The sequence below is a fragment of the Salvelinus namaycush genome, chromosome 16 (genome assembly GCF_016432855.1).
Source record: "Salvelinus namaycush isolate Seneca chromosome 16, SaNama_1.0, whole genome shotgun sequence".
Classification (NCBI taxonomy): Eukaryota; Metazoa; Chordata; class Actinopteri; order Salmoniformes; family Salmonidae; genus Salvelinus; species Salvelinus namaycush.
In genome coordinates this window covers 454,575-471,734 of record NC_052322.1, presented here as the reverse complement: position 1 = coordinate 471,734, position 17,160 = coordinate 454,575, and the positions used below count along the sequence as shown (strand labels likewise).

General features: G+C 43.5%; 1 protein-coding gene across 1 annotated transcript in view; it reads left to right on the top strand.

The window, feature by feature from the left end:
• LOC120060835 (rab11 family-interacting protein 3-like) overlaps window positions 1-17,160 on the top strand; it is a 108,312-nt gene that overhangs the window by 62,508 nt on the left and 28,644 nt on the right. The window contains exon 8 of the mRNA XM_039010255.1: window positions 16,184-16,387. Coding sequence (XP_038866183.1) covers window positions 16,184-16,387 — 204 coding nt within the window. The remainder of the gene's footprint in view (window positions 1-16,183; window positions 16,388-17,160) is intronic.

Sequence of the window (17,160 nt, the reverse complement as noted above, 5' to 3'; positions counted from 1 at the left end):
GCATTTTCTATATTAGAGGGTTATGGTTGTTTGCCAGCCTCAGATTTTCACTTTATCACATATAGTTGGCAGTTGCGGATGGGCTATTAGCAATTGCGGGCCGGTGCGGGTGAACAAACAGCTTACCCACGCACCACTAAAAGCTGTCCTGAAACCACGATATCACTGCTCATCACTCAGACACTAGGGTTTGCACTGTAACAGATAAAGTAAATGTATGAGGCCTTTGACTAAATACTATCGGTGACCAACTCGGAAAAGTCAAAGTAATACTAGCCCCAGCCATCACAGCCTATCTATCTATTAACCAGGTAGGCCAGTTGAGAACAAGTTCTCATTTACAACTGCGACCTGGCCAAGATAAAGCAAAGCAGTGTGACAAAAACAACAGCACAGAGTTACACATAAACAAATGTACAGTCAATTACACAATAGAAAAATATATGTACAGTGTGTGCAAATGTAGAAGAGTAGGGAGGTAAGGCAATAAATAAGGCATGGAGGCGAAATAATTACAATTTAGCATTAACGCTGGAGTGATAGATGTGCAGATGATGATGTACAAGTAGAGATACTGGGGTGCAAAAGAGCAAGAGGATAAGTAACAACATGGGGACGAGGTAGTTGGGTGTGCTATTTACAGATTGGCTGTGTACAGGTACAGTGATCGGTAAGCTGCTCTGACAGGTGATGCTTAAAGTTAGAGAGGGAGATATAAGACTCCTGCTTTGGTTATTTTTGCAATTCATTCCGGTCATTGGTAGCAGAGATCTGGAAGGAAAGAAAGCCGGCCAAAGGAAGTGTTGGCTTTGGGGGTGACCAGTGAAATATACCTGCTGGAGTGCGTGCTACGGGTGGGTGTTGTTATGGTGACCAGTGAGCTGAGGTAAGGCGGGGCTTTACCTAGAATAGACTTTTATAGATGACCTGGAGCAAGTGGGTTTGGCGACAAATATGTAGTGAGGGCCATCCAACGAGAGCATACAGGTCACAGTGGTGGGTAGTATATGGGGCTTTGGTGACAAAACGGATGGCATTGTGATAGACTTCATCCAATTTGCAGAGTAGAGTGTTGGAGGCTATTTTGTAAATGACATCGCCGAAGTCAAGGATCGGTAGGATAGTCAGTTTTACGAGGGTATGTTTTGCAGCATGAGTGAAGGAGGCTGTATTGGGAAATAGGAAGCCGATTCTAGATTTCATTTTGGATTGGAGATGCTTAATGTGAGTCTGGAAGGAGAGTTTACAGTCTAACCAGACACCTAGGTATTTGGAGTTCTCCACATATTCTAAGTCAGAACTGTCCAGAGTAGTGATGCTAGTCAGGCGAGAGGGTGCACATTTGCACGTATGCACATTTTCGTGGAACAGTTTCATTTATAATATACCTTTTCTCTAAAAATCATTGTCTGTAGTTAATGATACAAATCTAAAAGTAACTTTTATTACCATTTCCAGCTATGTAGAATTAGCGTACATAATACAAAATATTCTGGGCCCACAGTTTACTGCGTCAGTGAGCTCGGGACAGACACATCTGTGGGCTATTTGTGCAAGGGATTTGAAGTAATCGGGTATTTTATGACGTTTCCACTGGATCAGAGTATTACATTTTTCCCTTTCATGCCGAGTGGTTATTTAAAGGATGAAAGCTGTTCATATTTTTCAAGTACTTTGAGGAACTATTGTCATTCTCAATTGATTCTAAAACAGACTTTGTTTACTTACTGTTTGAGGTGAAGAAAACATTTATTTGAGAAGTTCCACAGCTTGTTAGTAATGGTAAGTTAAGACAATCAGAAATACTATCAAACATCCCCAAATGGCCACATTTATAGGCCTATATTTGCACGCAGGCCAGGTAGACCAGTCCTACTTCTATATGCGTAATCAGATGCGCATCCTTACTCAATATTGACAGGAGCGTTTTAAAACAAAAGACAATTAATACATTTACAGAAATCGTAAATGGAATGTAATAAACAAAAACTTGTTTCTCACAAGTGTGGTATAGGTTGTGAGTTCTGCATACAACGTGTCCACTCTGACAATGAGAATCGTAAAGGACTGTAATAATAATACATTGAAATTACCGTAACCAAACATTGCAGATTAGAAATAATGGGAATTAACCATAGGCTACTACTGTTGATGTATGTAATGGGGAATTGATAGACACTGCAAACAATGCACACAATGAAGTTATTACATTTACATTTAAGTCATTTAGCAGACGCTCTTATCCAGAGCGACTTACAAATTGGAAAGTTCATACATATTCATCCTGGTCCCCCCGTGGGGAATGAACCCACAACCCTGGCGTTGCAAGCGCCATGCTCTACCAACTGAGCCACACGGGACCAAGTTATGAAACAATGAATAGACATGAAATGGCGGGAGAGAGTGCATTGGAGAGAGACGTGCCTTGCAAATCAGACAGGTGTCTCGTTGTGCCATGGGTAAAAATCTATTTGCGACAGCTCAACTAAAAGAAATCTCGGTCAACCAACAGCCTATCGACGAGTAGACTTAATGGGTTCAGCCCTAGCCTAAACAAATGGTTAATGGTCCAGTCCGCAAGTACCCTAGTTTTAGAACAGCCCGCGATATGCTTTATGAATGTAAAATGCGGCCTGCCTATGCACGACAGAGGAAAAGGTGGAGACTTGGCTACGTTGGCAACCAAAACTGTATATGAAATGCAGTGGGAGAGTTGAGCAAGACTACAGATTTAGACTACTTTTCTATAGCCTACTCAAGGGAGAGAAAAACATTGCTAGACTGTTTTACTATTTAACTCGTAAAGCAGCTTGTGTTTCTTAACCAGGCAAAGGGTAGCTAACTAGAAAGCTGGTGGTGACTGGTTAGCTAAGATGAAGCAAATCAAATCACATTTTATTGGTCACATACACGTGTTTAGCGGATGTTATTGCGGGTGTAGCGAAATGCTTATGTTTCTAGCTCTGACAGTGCAATAATATCTAACAAGTAATATCTAACAATTTCACAACATTTACCCAATACACACAAATCTAAGTAAAGGAATGGAATGTCAGAGTGGAATAGACTAAGATACAGTAGAATAGTATATAATACCATATGAGATGAGTAATGCAAGATATGTAAACATTATTAAAGTGACTAGTGTTCCATTTTATTAAAGTGGCCAGTGATTTCAAGTCTATGTATATAGGCAGCAGCCTCTATGTGCTAGTGATGGCTATTTAACAGTCTGATGGCCTTGAGAGTGAAGCTGTTTTTCAGTCTCTCGGTCCCAGCTTTGATGCACCTGTACTGACCTCGCCTTTTGGATGATAGCGGGGTGAACAGGCAGTGGCCTGGGTGGTTGTTGTCCTTGATTATATTTTTGGTCTTCCTGTGACATCGGGTGCTGTAGGTGTCCTGGAGGGCAGGTAGTTTGCCCACGGTGATGCGTTGTGCAGACCTCACTACCCTCTGGAGAGCCCTACAGTTGCGGGTGGTGCTGTTGCCATACCAGGCGTTGATACAGCCTGACAGGATGCTCTGTAAAAGTTTGAGGGTTTTAGGTGCCAAGCCAAATTTCTTCAGCCTCTTGAGGTTGGAGAGGCACTCACCTCTTCCCTGTTCCCTGTCTCGTCATTGTTGGTAATCAGGCCAACTACTTTTGTGTCATCTGCAAACTGATTGAGTTGGAGGCGTGTATGGCCACACAGTCATGGGTGAACATGGAGTACAGGAGGGGTCTGAGCACGCATCCTTGTGGGGCCCCAGTGTTGAGGATCAACGAAGTGGAGGTGTTGTTTCCTACCTTCCCCACCAGGGATGCGGCCCATCAGGAAGTCCAGGACCCAGTTGCACAGGCCGGGGTTCAGACCCAAGGCCTCAAGCTTAATAATGAGTTTAGAGGGTACTATGTTGTTGAGTGCTGAGCTATAGTCAATTAACAGCATTCTTACATAGGTATTCCTCTTGTCCAGAAGGGTTAGGGCAGTGTGCAGTATGATGGCGATTGCATTGTCTGTGGATCTATTGGAGCGGTAAGCAAATTGAAGTGGGTCTAGGGTGACAGGTAAGGTAGAGGTGTTATGATCCTTGGCTAGTCTCTCAAAGCACTTCAGAGAGAGATTGAGAGATTGAATATGTCCGTAAACACACCAGCCAGCTGGTCTGCACATGCTCTGAGGACGGGCTAGGAATGCCGTCTGGCCTGGCAGCAGAAGGTGTTTAGTTTGTCCGAAAGCAAGACGTTGGTGTCCGCGACGTGACTGGTTTTCCTTTTGTAATCCGTGATTGTCTGTAGACCCTACCACATACGTCTCGTGTCTGAGCCGTTGAATTGCGTTTTGCCGTTTTGATTGCCTTGCGGAGGGAATAACTACACTGTTTGTATGCTGCTATATTCCCAGTCACCTTGCCATGGTTAAATGCGGTGGTTCGCCCTTTCAGTTTTGCACGAATGCTGCCATCTATCTAAGGTTTCTGATTAGGTTAGGTTTTAATAGTCACTGTGGGTACAACATCTGCTATACACTTCCTGATAAACTCAGTCACCATATCAGTATATTCGTCAATATTATTCTTGGAAGCTACTCGGAATATATCCCAGTCCGCGTGATCTAAACAATCTTGAAGCATGGATTCTGATTGGTCAGACCCGCGTTGAATAGTCCTTAGCACGGGTACTTCCTGTTTGAGTTTCTGCCTATAGGACGGGAGGAGCAAAATGGAGTCGTGGTCAGATTTGCAGAAAAGTGGGCTGGTGAGGTCCTTGTAGGCATCCCGGAAGTTGGAGTAGCAGTGGTCGAGTGCTTTAGCCGCGCAAGTACTACAGTCAATGTGTTGATAGAACTTCGGCGGCCTCCTGAAATCTGCTTTGTTAAAATCCCCAGCTACAATAAATGCGGGCTTTGCATAAAGTTCATTGAAGTTCTTTGAGGGCCGTCGTGGTATCGGCTTGAGGGGGGATATACACGGCTGTGACTATAACCGAAGAGAATTCTCTTGTGTTGTATCCTAGGTCGGGAGAACAAAATGACTGAGTTCCTGTATGTTATCACAATCACAGTCGTTAATCATGAAACATACTCCCCCGCCCTTCTTCCCAGATAGATATTTATTCCTGTCTATGCGATGAACTGAGAACCCAGACGGCTGGACGGACTCAGACAGTATATCCCGAGAGTGCCATGTTTCCGTGAAACAGAATGTGTTACAATCCCTGATGTCTCTCTGGAAAGAAACCCTTGCCCTGAGCTCGTCAACTTTATTATCTAGAGACTGAACATCAGCGAGTAATATACTTGGGAGCGGTGGGTGGTGTGTGCGTCTCCTAAGTCGGACTAAAAGACCACTCCAAGTACCTCTTCTCTGCCGGCGGTGTTTTGGGTCGGCCTCTGGAATCAGTTCAATTGCCCTGGGGGTTGCGAACAAAGGATTCGCTTTGGGAAAGTCGTAATGCTGGCAGTGCTGGTGAGTTACCACCGCTCTGATATCCAATAGTTCTTCCCGGCTGTATGTAATAACATAATCAAATTTCTGGGCTAATAATGTAAGAAATAATACAAGGAAACTTCTAGGCAGGGAACAACTAATTTGAATAAATGTGGGTTTTGACACTCTGATGTAGGTGTCATAACCAGCCATAAAATAACACAATATATGTCACAACAGGTGTAAATATATGGGTCATGACAGTGTTATGAGAGATATAGGGCAGACACTTCAGAACAGACTTACTTTAGATTTTTTGGGGGACTATCTGTTGTTCCATGTAGTGAATCTGTTGTTCAATGCGTTTGGGCTAATAGCAGAATTTCATCAAATAATTTTATGTCTATATATATTATTTATATATATATATAATATATTATATATATATTTATATATATATAATATATATATATATATATATGGTCTTAACTTAAATCATATAGCAAAATTATCCTTGGTATGACCATTTAAAAATATTCCATATTCCATATTGCTTGGAAAATTTGCCTGAGCAGACAGTGTTGAAATAAGCGTTTTATGAGATAATGTGCAAGAACAGAAGGTGTCAACAAATGTTATAGTCATCGTAAGAATGTTTTACTGTCATACAAAGATCAGCTCCTCCCTTGACAGGGATCGATCACTTAACGTTTTTTGGCTTCGACCCATCGCCGACTTTACCTAAACTCAGATAGGTTACATGTTAACTATGTTTTCTGTTTAGGGGAAGGCACCTTTTGCCTGTTTTTGTAGTATTATCAATCACCTGTTTGGAACAGCCACTTTGTTTTCTCCTTTTACCTTTATTTAACTAGGCAAGTCAGTTAAGAACAAATTCTTATTTACAATGACGGCCTAGGAACAGTTGGTTAACTGCTTTGTTCATTTGTTCGGGGATTCGATCTAGGAACCTTTCGGTTACTGGCCCAACGCTCTAACCACGAGGCTACCTGCCACCCCACTTGACAATGTCCTTTTCACGTTCCAGATATCTCTGTCAAGTGTTTGATACTAATTGAAGAAATGTAGCCTACATCAAGCCATTTTTGATGTAGGCTACGACTATATTAACTTGATTTTACTTTAGGCCTATAGGTTGACCATATCAATCTGCTCTATGAAAGAGAGAGGGTGTCTGCCCTCAGTGTAAGTAAATACACTGCTCAAAAAAATAAAGGGAACACTAAAATAACACATCCTAGATCTGAATGAATGAAATATTCTTATTAAATACTTTTTTCTTTACATAGTTGAATGTGCTGACAACAAAATCACACAAAAATTATCAATGGAAATCAAATTTATCAACCCATGGAGGTCTGGATTTGGAGTCACACTCAAAATGAAAGTGGAAAACCACACTACAGGCTGATCCAACTTTGATGTAATGTCCTTAAAACAAGTCGAAATGAGGTTCAGTAGTGTGTGTGGCCTCCACGTGCCTGTATGACCTCCCTACAACGCCTGGGCATGCTCCTGATGAGGTGGCGGATGGTCTCCTGAGGGATCTCCTCCCAGACCTGGACTAAAGCATCCGCCAACTCCTGGACAGTGTGGTGCAACGTGGCGTTAGTGGATGGAGCGAGACATGTCCCAGATGTGCTCAATTGGATTCAGGTCTGGGGAACGGGCGGGCCAGTCCATAGCATCAATGCCTTCCTCTTGCAGGAACTGCTGACACACTCCAGCCACATGAGGTCTAGCATTGTCTTGCATTAGGAGGAACCCAGGGCCAACCGCACCAGCATATGGTCTCACAAGGGGTCTGAGGATCTCATCTTGGTACCTAATGGCAGTCAGGCTACCTCTGGCGAACCCATGTAGGGCCGTGCGGCCCCCCAAAGAAATGCCACCCCACACCATGACTGACCCACCGCCAAACCGGTCATGCTGGAGGATGTTGCAGGCAGCAGAACGTTCTCCACGGCGTCTCCAGACTGTCACTTCTGTCACATGTGCTCAGTGTGTGACTTAAATGTAATGTAAATGTGTGAACCTGCTTTCATCTGTGAAGAGCACAGGGCGCCAGTGGCGAATTTGCCAATCTTGGTGTTCTCTGGCAAATGCCAAACTTCCTGCACGGTGTTGGGCTGTAAGCACAACCCCCACCTGTGGACGTCGGGCCCTCATACCACCCTCATGGAGTCTGTTTCTGACCGTTTGAGCAGACACATGCACATTTGTGGCCTGCTGGAGTTCATTTTGCAGGACTCTGGCAGTGCTCCTCCTTGCACAAAGGCGGAGGTAGCGGTCCTGCTGCTGGGTTGTTGCCCTCCTACGGCCTCCTCCACGTCTCCTGATGTACTGGACTATCTCCTGGTAGCGCCTACATGCTCTGGACACTACGCTCACAGACACAGCAAACCTTCTTGCCACAGCTCGCATTGACGTGCCATCCTGGATGAGCTGCACTACCTGAGCCACTTGTGTGGGTTGTCTCATGCTACCACTAGAGTGAAAGCACCGGCAGCATTCAAAAGTGACCAAAACATCAGCCAGGAAGCATAGGAACTGAGAAGTGGTCTGTGGTCACCACCTGCAGAACGACTCCTTTATTGGGGGTGTCTTGCTAATTGCCTATAATTTCCATCTGTTGTGTCTTCCATTTGCACAACAGCATGTGACATTTATTGTCAATCAGTGTTGCTTCCTAAGTGGACAGTTTGATTTCACAGAAGTGTGATTGACTTGGAGTTACATTGTGTTTAAGTGTTCCCGTTATTTTTTTGAGCAGTGTACAATAGCTACTGTTTGGGGTCTTTATTCTGAGTGTATTTATGAGTTGTTTTTGCATGTAGTGCTGGGGTCAGTCACGAGGGAGGAGGAAGTGTAGGGGCATATAAGGCCTTGTCTGCTGATTGCGTTTACCCATCTCTCCGGCTTGATGACGGATTGGGGGGGATGTGTTTGGACTTCCTGTTCACAGTTGAGCCTTGAATTCCAGGAAGTGTGGAGTTCGCTTTTTTTCACTCTTTTCCTTTTTCTTCTGGAGAGGGCCCCATCTTCCCTCCTCTGCTCCCTGACACCTCTTTCGTTCATGCGGAAGGGGGCCAACGCCCAGGCCGGCAGAGACTCTGACACTTCCACTTGATCCTGTTTCAGCAGTCCTGCACTGTTAGCGATTTGGCCGTAATTATGGAAGGTCTTCCCCTGGCTCACCAGAGCTGAACTTCCCCTGGAATAAATCACTTTCTGTAAATGTTGACCTTTCTCTGTGCTGTCAGGCAACTTGTTGACACATTTTGAATGGAAATATATTCCACTGCCAAACAACAGTCTATCTGACATCCCTTTTCTACTCTGCTATCTATGTCAGATCATGCTCCTGTTACTCTTGCCATACAGGTGTTTTTTTATATAACTTTCTCACTTCAGCTTAGAGTGGTTATCTCAGGCCTTACCTATACAGTCTTCCCTGATGCAGATTTGTCTGTGTTTCAACTCAGTTCCTTCTTTAAGTTCCACATTTCCTGTGTTGTCCTGTCTGTCACTGATGGGTCAGAAGATCACTGCAGGTGAATTACAGAAACCAACCACAACCATTTTTAGTTGATGTCAGTGTAAAAAGGTTTACAATTGGCAGGGGTGGGATCAATAGTCACCTTTGACCATCAGAGGTAAAGGTAAACAAAACAAATTAAGCAAATCAGCACAATAACAACACACTCCTGCCTCAGTCATGTGCTCTTGCATTAACAACTAGACTAATTTCCTGATCCCACACACGATGACTCAACACTGTGTCAGTAACGTTTAACAATAGGGCACTCCAGTGCCCTTTTCACTTAATTTAACACCAGATCTACTGAACAAACGGCACATCTCAATAGGTGGTCCAGGTATGTCATGACATAGCAAATGTGGGGGATGGGCCTTTTCTATTTTGTTCTCTATTGCTCCTCTAGCAAGGGGGATGGCTGATGACTTCACAACTTCCCATCAAACCTAGTCCTTGAATGCCTTGACTGGGGATGCCTTGGGTCTTGGTTGGGGATTAGGAGTTTAACAGGATTACCCACCCTACCCCATCCACCCGTCCTGTCCTACCCCAGCATCCCCCCACTAGGCTGGGCCCTGGCCAGTCACTGCGCCTGCCTGGTGCCCCTGTTTAGCCCTAAATTTGATTAACCCTCAGGCACTCACAGCCTGCCTCCCCATCTTGACTCAAGTCTATGAGGAAGAGCCCATGGTAACAGGGAATGACCGACTGGTCACTTGTGAGTACTGATCATTTGTGGGGACAGACTGTGATGAACACTTTCTAGTCGCCCACGTTGGTGGTAACCTATTAATTAACCTCTTAGGGATCCCTAAGCGTGAATCCTGCTCGAATCCCGTTAGCGAGATTGATTTGACAACATCCAGTGAAATTGTAGCGCGCCAAATTCAAACTACAGGAATATCAATATTCAACCTTCACGAAAATATAAGTGTAATACATCAAAATAAAGCTTAATTTCTTGTTAATCCAGCTGCTGTGTCAGATTTCAAAAAGGCGAAAGCAAACCATGCGATTATCTGAGGACAGTGCCCTGTATACAAACACATGCAAATTATTTTTCAACCAGGCAGGTGCGACACCACAAAAGTCAGAAATAGCCATATAATAAATGCCTTAACTTTGAAGATCTTCTTTTTGCAATCTCAAATGTCTGTGACAATGAATGGTCGTTTTGTTCGATAAATTCCTTCTTTATATCCCCAAAATTTCCATTTATTTGGTGCGTTTGATTCAGAAATACATCGGTTCCAACATGACTACAAAGTGTCTAATAAGTTACCTGTAAACTTGGTCCAAACATTTCAAACAATGTTCCTAATCCAACCTCAGGTATCCTAAAATGTAAATAAATGATACAATTTAAGACGGAATAAACTGTTTCTAATACCGGATAAAAACAACGTGAAGCCGCTCCAGTTCACACGCAACAAAATACTAAAGCCCTTCAGAGTAACACCTACAAAGAACAGCCATACTTCTTCATTTCTCAAAAGTAAAACATTGAACAATTTCTAAAGACTATTGACATCTAGTGGAAGCCATAGGAACTGCAATCTGGGCCCTAATAAATCAGGTCTCCCATAGAAACCCATTGGAAAACACAGTGACATCAACAACAAAAAATTCCCTGGATGGATTGTGCTCGGGGTTTCGCCTGCCAAGTCAGTTCTGTTATACTCACAGACATTATTAACAGTTTTAGAAACTTCAGAGTGTTTTCTATCCAAATCTACTAATTATATGCATATCCTAGCTTCTGGGCCTGAGTAGCAGGCAGTTTACTTTGGGCACGCTTTTTATCCGGATGTGAAAATACTGCCCCCTATCCCAGAAAGGTTTTAAACATTCACTGTAAGGAAAGAAGAGTGCAATTTACATTACCATTTTCTGGGGATAGTAGACTGATCTCAAGTGGACAAGGTCTTTGGGATCGTCTCTTAACTGGAGAACTGGGCAGTACTACTCGGGTTGGTGTAGCAAATGAGTGTTCAGGATTCCGCTCTGGTTGGCTGGAGGTTGTCTGTTTCCAGTTGCTCCGAGGTTGAGATGCGGGGGCAGCGGACAGCGTTTAAAGATGCGGTCTCTCTCATCACCCGCCCTCTATGTGCGGGACCTTACTAGGGACTTCAGTGTTGGGCTGAGTAGTGGGTGAGTTGCTACTTGCTTGTGCTAGTGATGGCTATTTAATAGTCTGATGGCCTTGAGAGAGAAGCTGTTTTTCAGTATCTCGGTCCCAGCTTTGATGCACCTGTACTGACCTCGCCTTCTGGATGGAAGCGGGGTGAACAGGCAGTGGCTCGGGTGGTTGTTGTCCTTGATGATATTTTTTTCCTTCCTGTGACAGCGGGTGTTGTAGCTGTCCTGGAGGGCAGGTAGTTTGTCCCCAGTGATGTGTTGTGCAGACCGCACCACCCTCTGGAGAGCCCTGCGGTTGTGGGCGGTGCTGATGCCGTACCAGGCGGTGATGCAGCCCGAAAGCCCTCGATTGTGCACCTGTAAAAGTTAGTCTTGAAGCGTGGAATCCGATTGGTCAGACCAGCATTGGATAGACCTAAGCATGGGCGCTTCCTGCTTTAGTTTCTGCCAATAGGAGGGGAGCAACAAGGTGGGCGGGGGAGGGCCTTGTATGCATCGCGGAAGTTGGAGTAGCAATGGTCGAGCGTGTTACTCGTTCGTGTACTGCAATCGATATGCTGATAGAATTTAGGTAGCCTTGTTCTCAAATTAGCTTTGTTAAAATCCCCAGCTACAATAAATGCAGCCTCAGGATATATGGTTTCCAGTTTGCATAAAGTCCAGTGAAGTTCCTTGATGGCCGTCTTGGTATCCGCTTGCAGGGGGATATACACGGCTGTGACAATAACGGAAGAGAGTTCACTTGGGAGATAATAATGTTGGCATTTGATTGTGAGGAATTCTAGGTCAGGTGAACAAATGGACTTGAGTTCCTGTATGTTGTTACAATTACACCATGAGTCGTTAATCATGAAACATACACCACCGCCCTTCTTCTTACCGGAGAGATGTTTATTCCTGTCGCGCGATGCACAGAAAATTGCGTTGGCTGTACAAGCTAGCCTTGTTTCCGTGAAACAGAGTATGTTACAATCCTGTATATCTCTTTGGAAAGTAACTCTTGCCCTAATTTCGTTGACTTTGTTAACTAGGGACTGGAGATTAGCGAGTAATATACTCGGAAGCGGTGGTTGGTGTGCGCGCATCCGAAGCCTGACTAGAAGACCGCTCCGGCACCCTCTCCTCCGGAGGCGTTGTTTTGGGTTGGCCTCTGGAATCAGTTCGAATGCCCTGGGAGGTGCACTTTGGGAAAGTTGTATTCCTGGTCGTAGTGCTGGTTGTAAGTTGACGTCTCGCTGATATCCAATAGTTATTCCCGACTGTATGTAATAACACTTAAGGTTTTCTGGGCTAACAATGTAAGAAATAATACATAGAAAACTGTGCAGTATTTTTTTTGTTTTTAAGGACTAGAAGCGAAGCTGCCATCTTTATCAGCACCGTCAGAGCTGTTGCCAGAATATTGAATATTCATTTCTCTACCATAAGGCACCTCCAACATCGTTTTAGAGAATTTGGCAGTACATCCAACCGGCCTCACAACCACAGACCATGTGTAACCACGCCAGTCGAGGACCTCTACATCTGGCTTCTTCACCTGCGGAATCGTCTGAGCCGGGGGCTGAGGAGTATTTCTGTCTGTAAAAAAGCCCTTTTGTGGGGGAAAACTCATTCTAATTTGCCTTGGCCTGGCTCCCCAGTGGGAGGCCCTAATCCGTAGATTAGGCCCTAATGAATTTATGGTTCATGGTTTAATTTCCTTATATGAACTGTAACTCAGTAAAATCTTTGAAATTGTTGCATTTATATTTTTGTTTAGTATAGCCATGTTAACTAATGATGCCACTGTGGTCTGGAGGTGGATGAACCCAGATCTGTTTTTATTAGAGGTTGACCGATTATGATTTTTCAACGCCGATACCGATTATTGGAGGACCAAAAAAAGCCTATACCGATTAATCCTCAGATTTTTATTTATATATATATACAATTATATAAATTATATACAATTACAACAATACTGAATTAACACTTTTATTTTAACTTAATATAATACATAAATAAAATCTATTTCGTTTCAAATAAATAATGAAACATGTTCAATTTGGTTTAAATAATGCAAAAACACAGTGTTGGAGAAGAAAGCTAAAAGTGCAATATGTGCCATGTAAAAAAAGCTCATGTTTAAGTTCCTTGCTCAGAACGTTGGAACATATGAAAGCTGGTGGTTCCTTTTAACATGAGTCTTCAATATTGCCAGTTAAGAAGTTTTAGGTTGTAGTTATTATAGGAATTATAGTACTATTTCTCTCTATACCATTTGTATTTCATATACCTTTGACTATTGGGTGTTCTTATAGGCACTATAGTAATGCCAGCCTAATCTCGGGAGTTGATAGGCTTGAAGTCATAAACAGTGCTGTGCTTCAAGCATTGCGAAGAGCTGCTGGCAAACACAGGAAAGTGCTGTTTGAATGAATGCTTACGAGCCTGCTGCTGCCTACCACGGCTCAGTCAGACTGCTCTGTCAAATATCAAATCATAGACTTAATTATAATATAATAAACATACAGAAATACAAGCCTTAGGTCATTAATATGGTCAAATCCAGAAACTATCATTTCGGGGAAAAAAATGTTTATTCTTTGAGTGAAATACAGAACCATTCCGTATTATATCGAACGGGTGGCAACCCTAAGTAATTATTGCTGTTACATTGCACATCCTTCAATGTTATGTCATAATTATGTAAAATTCTGGCAAATTAATTACGGTCTTTGTTAGGAAGAAATGGTCTTCACACAGTTCGCAACGAGCCAGGCGGCCCAAACTGCTGCAAATACCCTGACTCTGCTTACACTGAACGCAAGAGAAGTGACACAATTTCCCGAGTTAATATTACCTGCTAACATGAATTTATTTTAACTAAATATGCAGGTTTAAAAAAAATATACTTGTGTATTGATTTTAAGGAAGGCATTGATGTTTATGGTTCGGTGCATTGGTGCAACGATTGTGCTTTTTTCGCAACTGCGTTTTTGTTAAATCATCACCCGTTTGGCGAAGTAGGCTGTGATTCGATGATAAATTAACAGGCACCGCATTGCCATGCCATTGCCTGCCATGCCGATTAATCGGTTGTCCTCTAGTTTTTATAGAAGCAGTGATAAACAGTAATAGATGCGAGTCAAGTGAAGAGAGACTCTAACTTAACCTTACTTTAGCTAAAGCCTCATAAGTGTGCATGAGATTTGTGGAACGGGCTGTTCACAATCACACATACATGTACAGTGCATTCGGAAAGTATTCAGACCCCTTGGCTTTTTCCACATGTTGTTACCTTACAGCCTTATTCTAAAATGGATCAAATAGTTTTTTTCGTTATCAATTTTCACACAATACCCCATAATGAAAAGCAAAAATAGTTTTTTAGAATTTTTTGCAAATCTATTAAAAATGAAAAACTTAAATATTACATTTACACAAGTATTCAGACCCTTTACTCAGTACTTTTGTTGAAGCACATTTGGTAGCGATTTCAGCCTTGAGTCTTATTGGGTATGACACTACAAGCTTGGCACAGCTGTATTTGGGGAGTTTATCCCATTCTCCTCTGCAGATTCTCTCAAGCTCTGTCAGGTCGGATGGGGAACATTGCTGCACAGCTATTTTCAGGTCTCTCCAGAGATGTTCGATCGGGTTCAAGTGCGGGCTCTGGCTGGGCCACTCAAGGACATTCAGAGACTTGTCCCGAAGCCACTCCTGCGTTGTCTTGGCTGTGTGCTTAGGGTCGTTGTCCTGTTGGAAGGTGAACCTTAATCCCTGCCTGAGGTCCTGAGCGCTCTGGAGCAGGTTTTGTACTTTGCTCTGTTCAACTTTGCCTCTATCCTCACTAGTCTCCCAGTCCCTGCTGTTGAAAAACATCCCCCACAGCATGATGCTGCCACCACCATGCTTCACCGCAGGGATGGTGCCAGGTTTCCTCCAGACGTAACTCTTGGCATTCAGGCCAAAGAGTTCAATCTTGGTTTCATCAAACCAGAGAATCTTGTTTCTTATGGTCTGCGTGCTTTAAGTGCCTTTTGGCGAACTCGAAGCGGGCTGTCATGTGCCTTTTACTGAGGAGTGGCTTCTGTCTGGCCATAAAAGCCTGATTGGTGGAGTGCTGCAGAGATGGTTGTCCTTCTGGAAGTTTCTCCATATTTACAGAGGAACTCTGAAGCTCTGTCGAGTGACCATTGGGTTCTTGGTCACCTCCCTGACCAAGGTCCTTCTCCCCCGATTGCTCAGTTTGGCCGTGCGGCCAGCTCTAGGAAAAGTCTTGGTGGTTCCAGTTCGGTTCCACTTCTTCCATTTAAGAATGATGGAGGCCACTGCGTTCTTGGGGACCTTCAATGCTGTATAATTTTTTTGAAACCCTTCCCCAGATCTGTGCCTCAACAAAATCCTGTCTCGGAACTCTACGGACAATTTTTTCGACCTCATGGCTTAGTTTTTGTGCTGACATGCACTGTCAACTGTGTGACTGTATATAGACAGATGTATGCCTTTCCAGATCATGTCCAATCAATTGAATTTCCCACAGGTGGACTCCAATCAAGTTGTAGAAACATCTTAAGGATGGTCAATGAAAACAGGATGCACCTGAGCTCAATTTCGAGTCTCATAGCAAAGGGTCTGAATACTTATGTAAATAAGGTATTTCTGGGGGTTTTTGTTTAGATTTGCAAAAATTTCTAAAAACCTGTTTTCGCTTTGTGATTATAGGGTATTGTGTATTGATGGTTGACAAAAAAAATATTTTAATACATTTTTGAATAAGGCTGCAACGTAACAGAATGTGGAAAAAGTGAAGGGGTCTGAATACTTTCTGAATGCTTTGTAGATGCATAGAACCACAAACCATGAAGCCTGTAAATGATCAAACAAGGTTTACCAGCATTTACCTGCATTTCCACCCCTGACAACATTCACACAAAATCCAGTACCTCCAAAATTGGCTAAGTGCAGGAAAATACTTTTTTTTAAATAGGTTTGCTGTGTGTACTTGAAGGGCTATTCTTCTCTTATTTTTCTCTTTTTTCTCTTTTATACACACTCATTGTTATCCTCCCTTTTCCCTCTCTCCCTCAGGTTCTCCTTGAGCTCAGAGCTGCACAGCCTCTCCCTGGTGACAGTGATCGGCAGGGAGGAGGAGCACTTTGAGGACTTTGGGGAGAGCAACACCTCGGAGCTGCTGCTGGACACCACTGAGGAGGGGACAGATGGAGAGGGGGACTCGTCCCACCTCCAGACCCTGGACCAGAACAACTGCTCCTCCCTGCTACTCTCTCCCAGGTACGGACCACCCTTAAAGAACGGACCCAGTCAATAGCCCACACCAACTAAGCACTCAAAGTATGACTGTGACATATAGGAATGTGTAGGCTAGGCTTAGTACCACTAATCAGTTGAAAACAGACATGTCGGATGAAGGTCTCCCACAGTATCTGCCATATTGTTACCAACGATAATATTATTTAATCCTAGGATATCACCTCTAAAGTCAAACACAGTTGTTTGTAGTCTTCGTCATTGGCTCCTGTCTGGGAACAGGGAAATTGTTGTCCTGCTGGATAGAGTAGCAGGGTAGATTTAATTAGCTACATTTTAACAGTCACAACCTCCCCCGGTTATAACCAGACTGACTGGCTATATGTTTGGAAAGACTGGAGGTCAAACATGACAAGGACTCTCTGGAGACGTCCTTCCCATTCCACCCCTACTGCCTCCTGTTCCTGAAGGGTGAGATAAAAGGGAACATGGGCAAAGTTCACTTACTCACACTCTCTCTCCCTGTTGCTGCTTACTCAGTGAAACTGAGGACACTGGCTGGATTCCATTCCAAAAAACTCGCTCCCTTCTCTGCCCTTCATTGCTCGCTCTGAGGTATCTGAAAGGACTAGGCAGGTGAAAGCAATATGGTGCAAACTCATTTATAAAAAAATTGGTTTGAAGGACAGGCAGAGCTACTTCACACCATATACTTTCACACATCCAGTCCCCTTGAGTTTGCAAGGGCAAGTTATCAAGGGCAAACAGAGCCATGTTTCTGGAATGGAATTTAGACA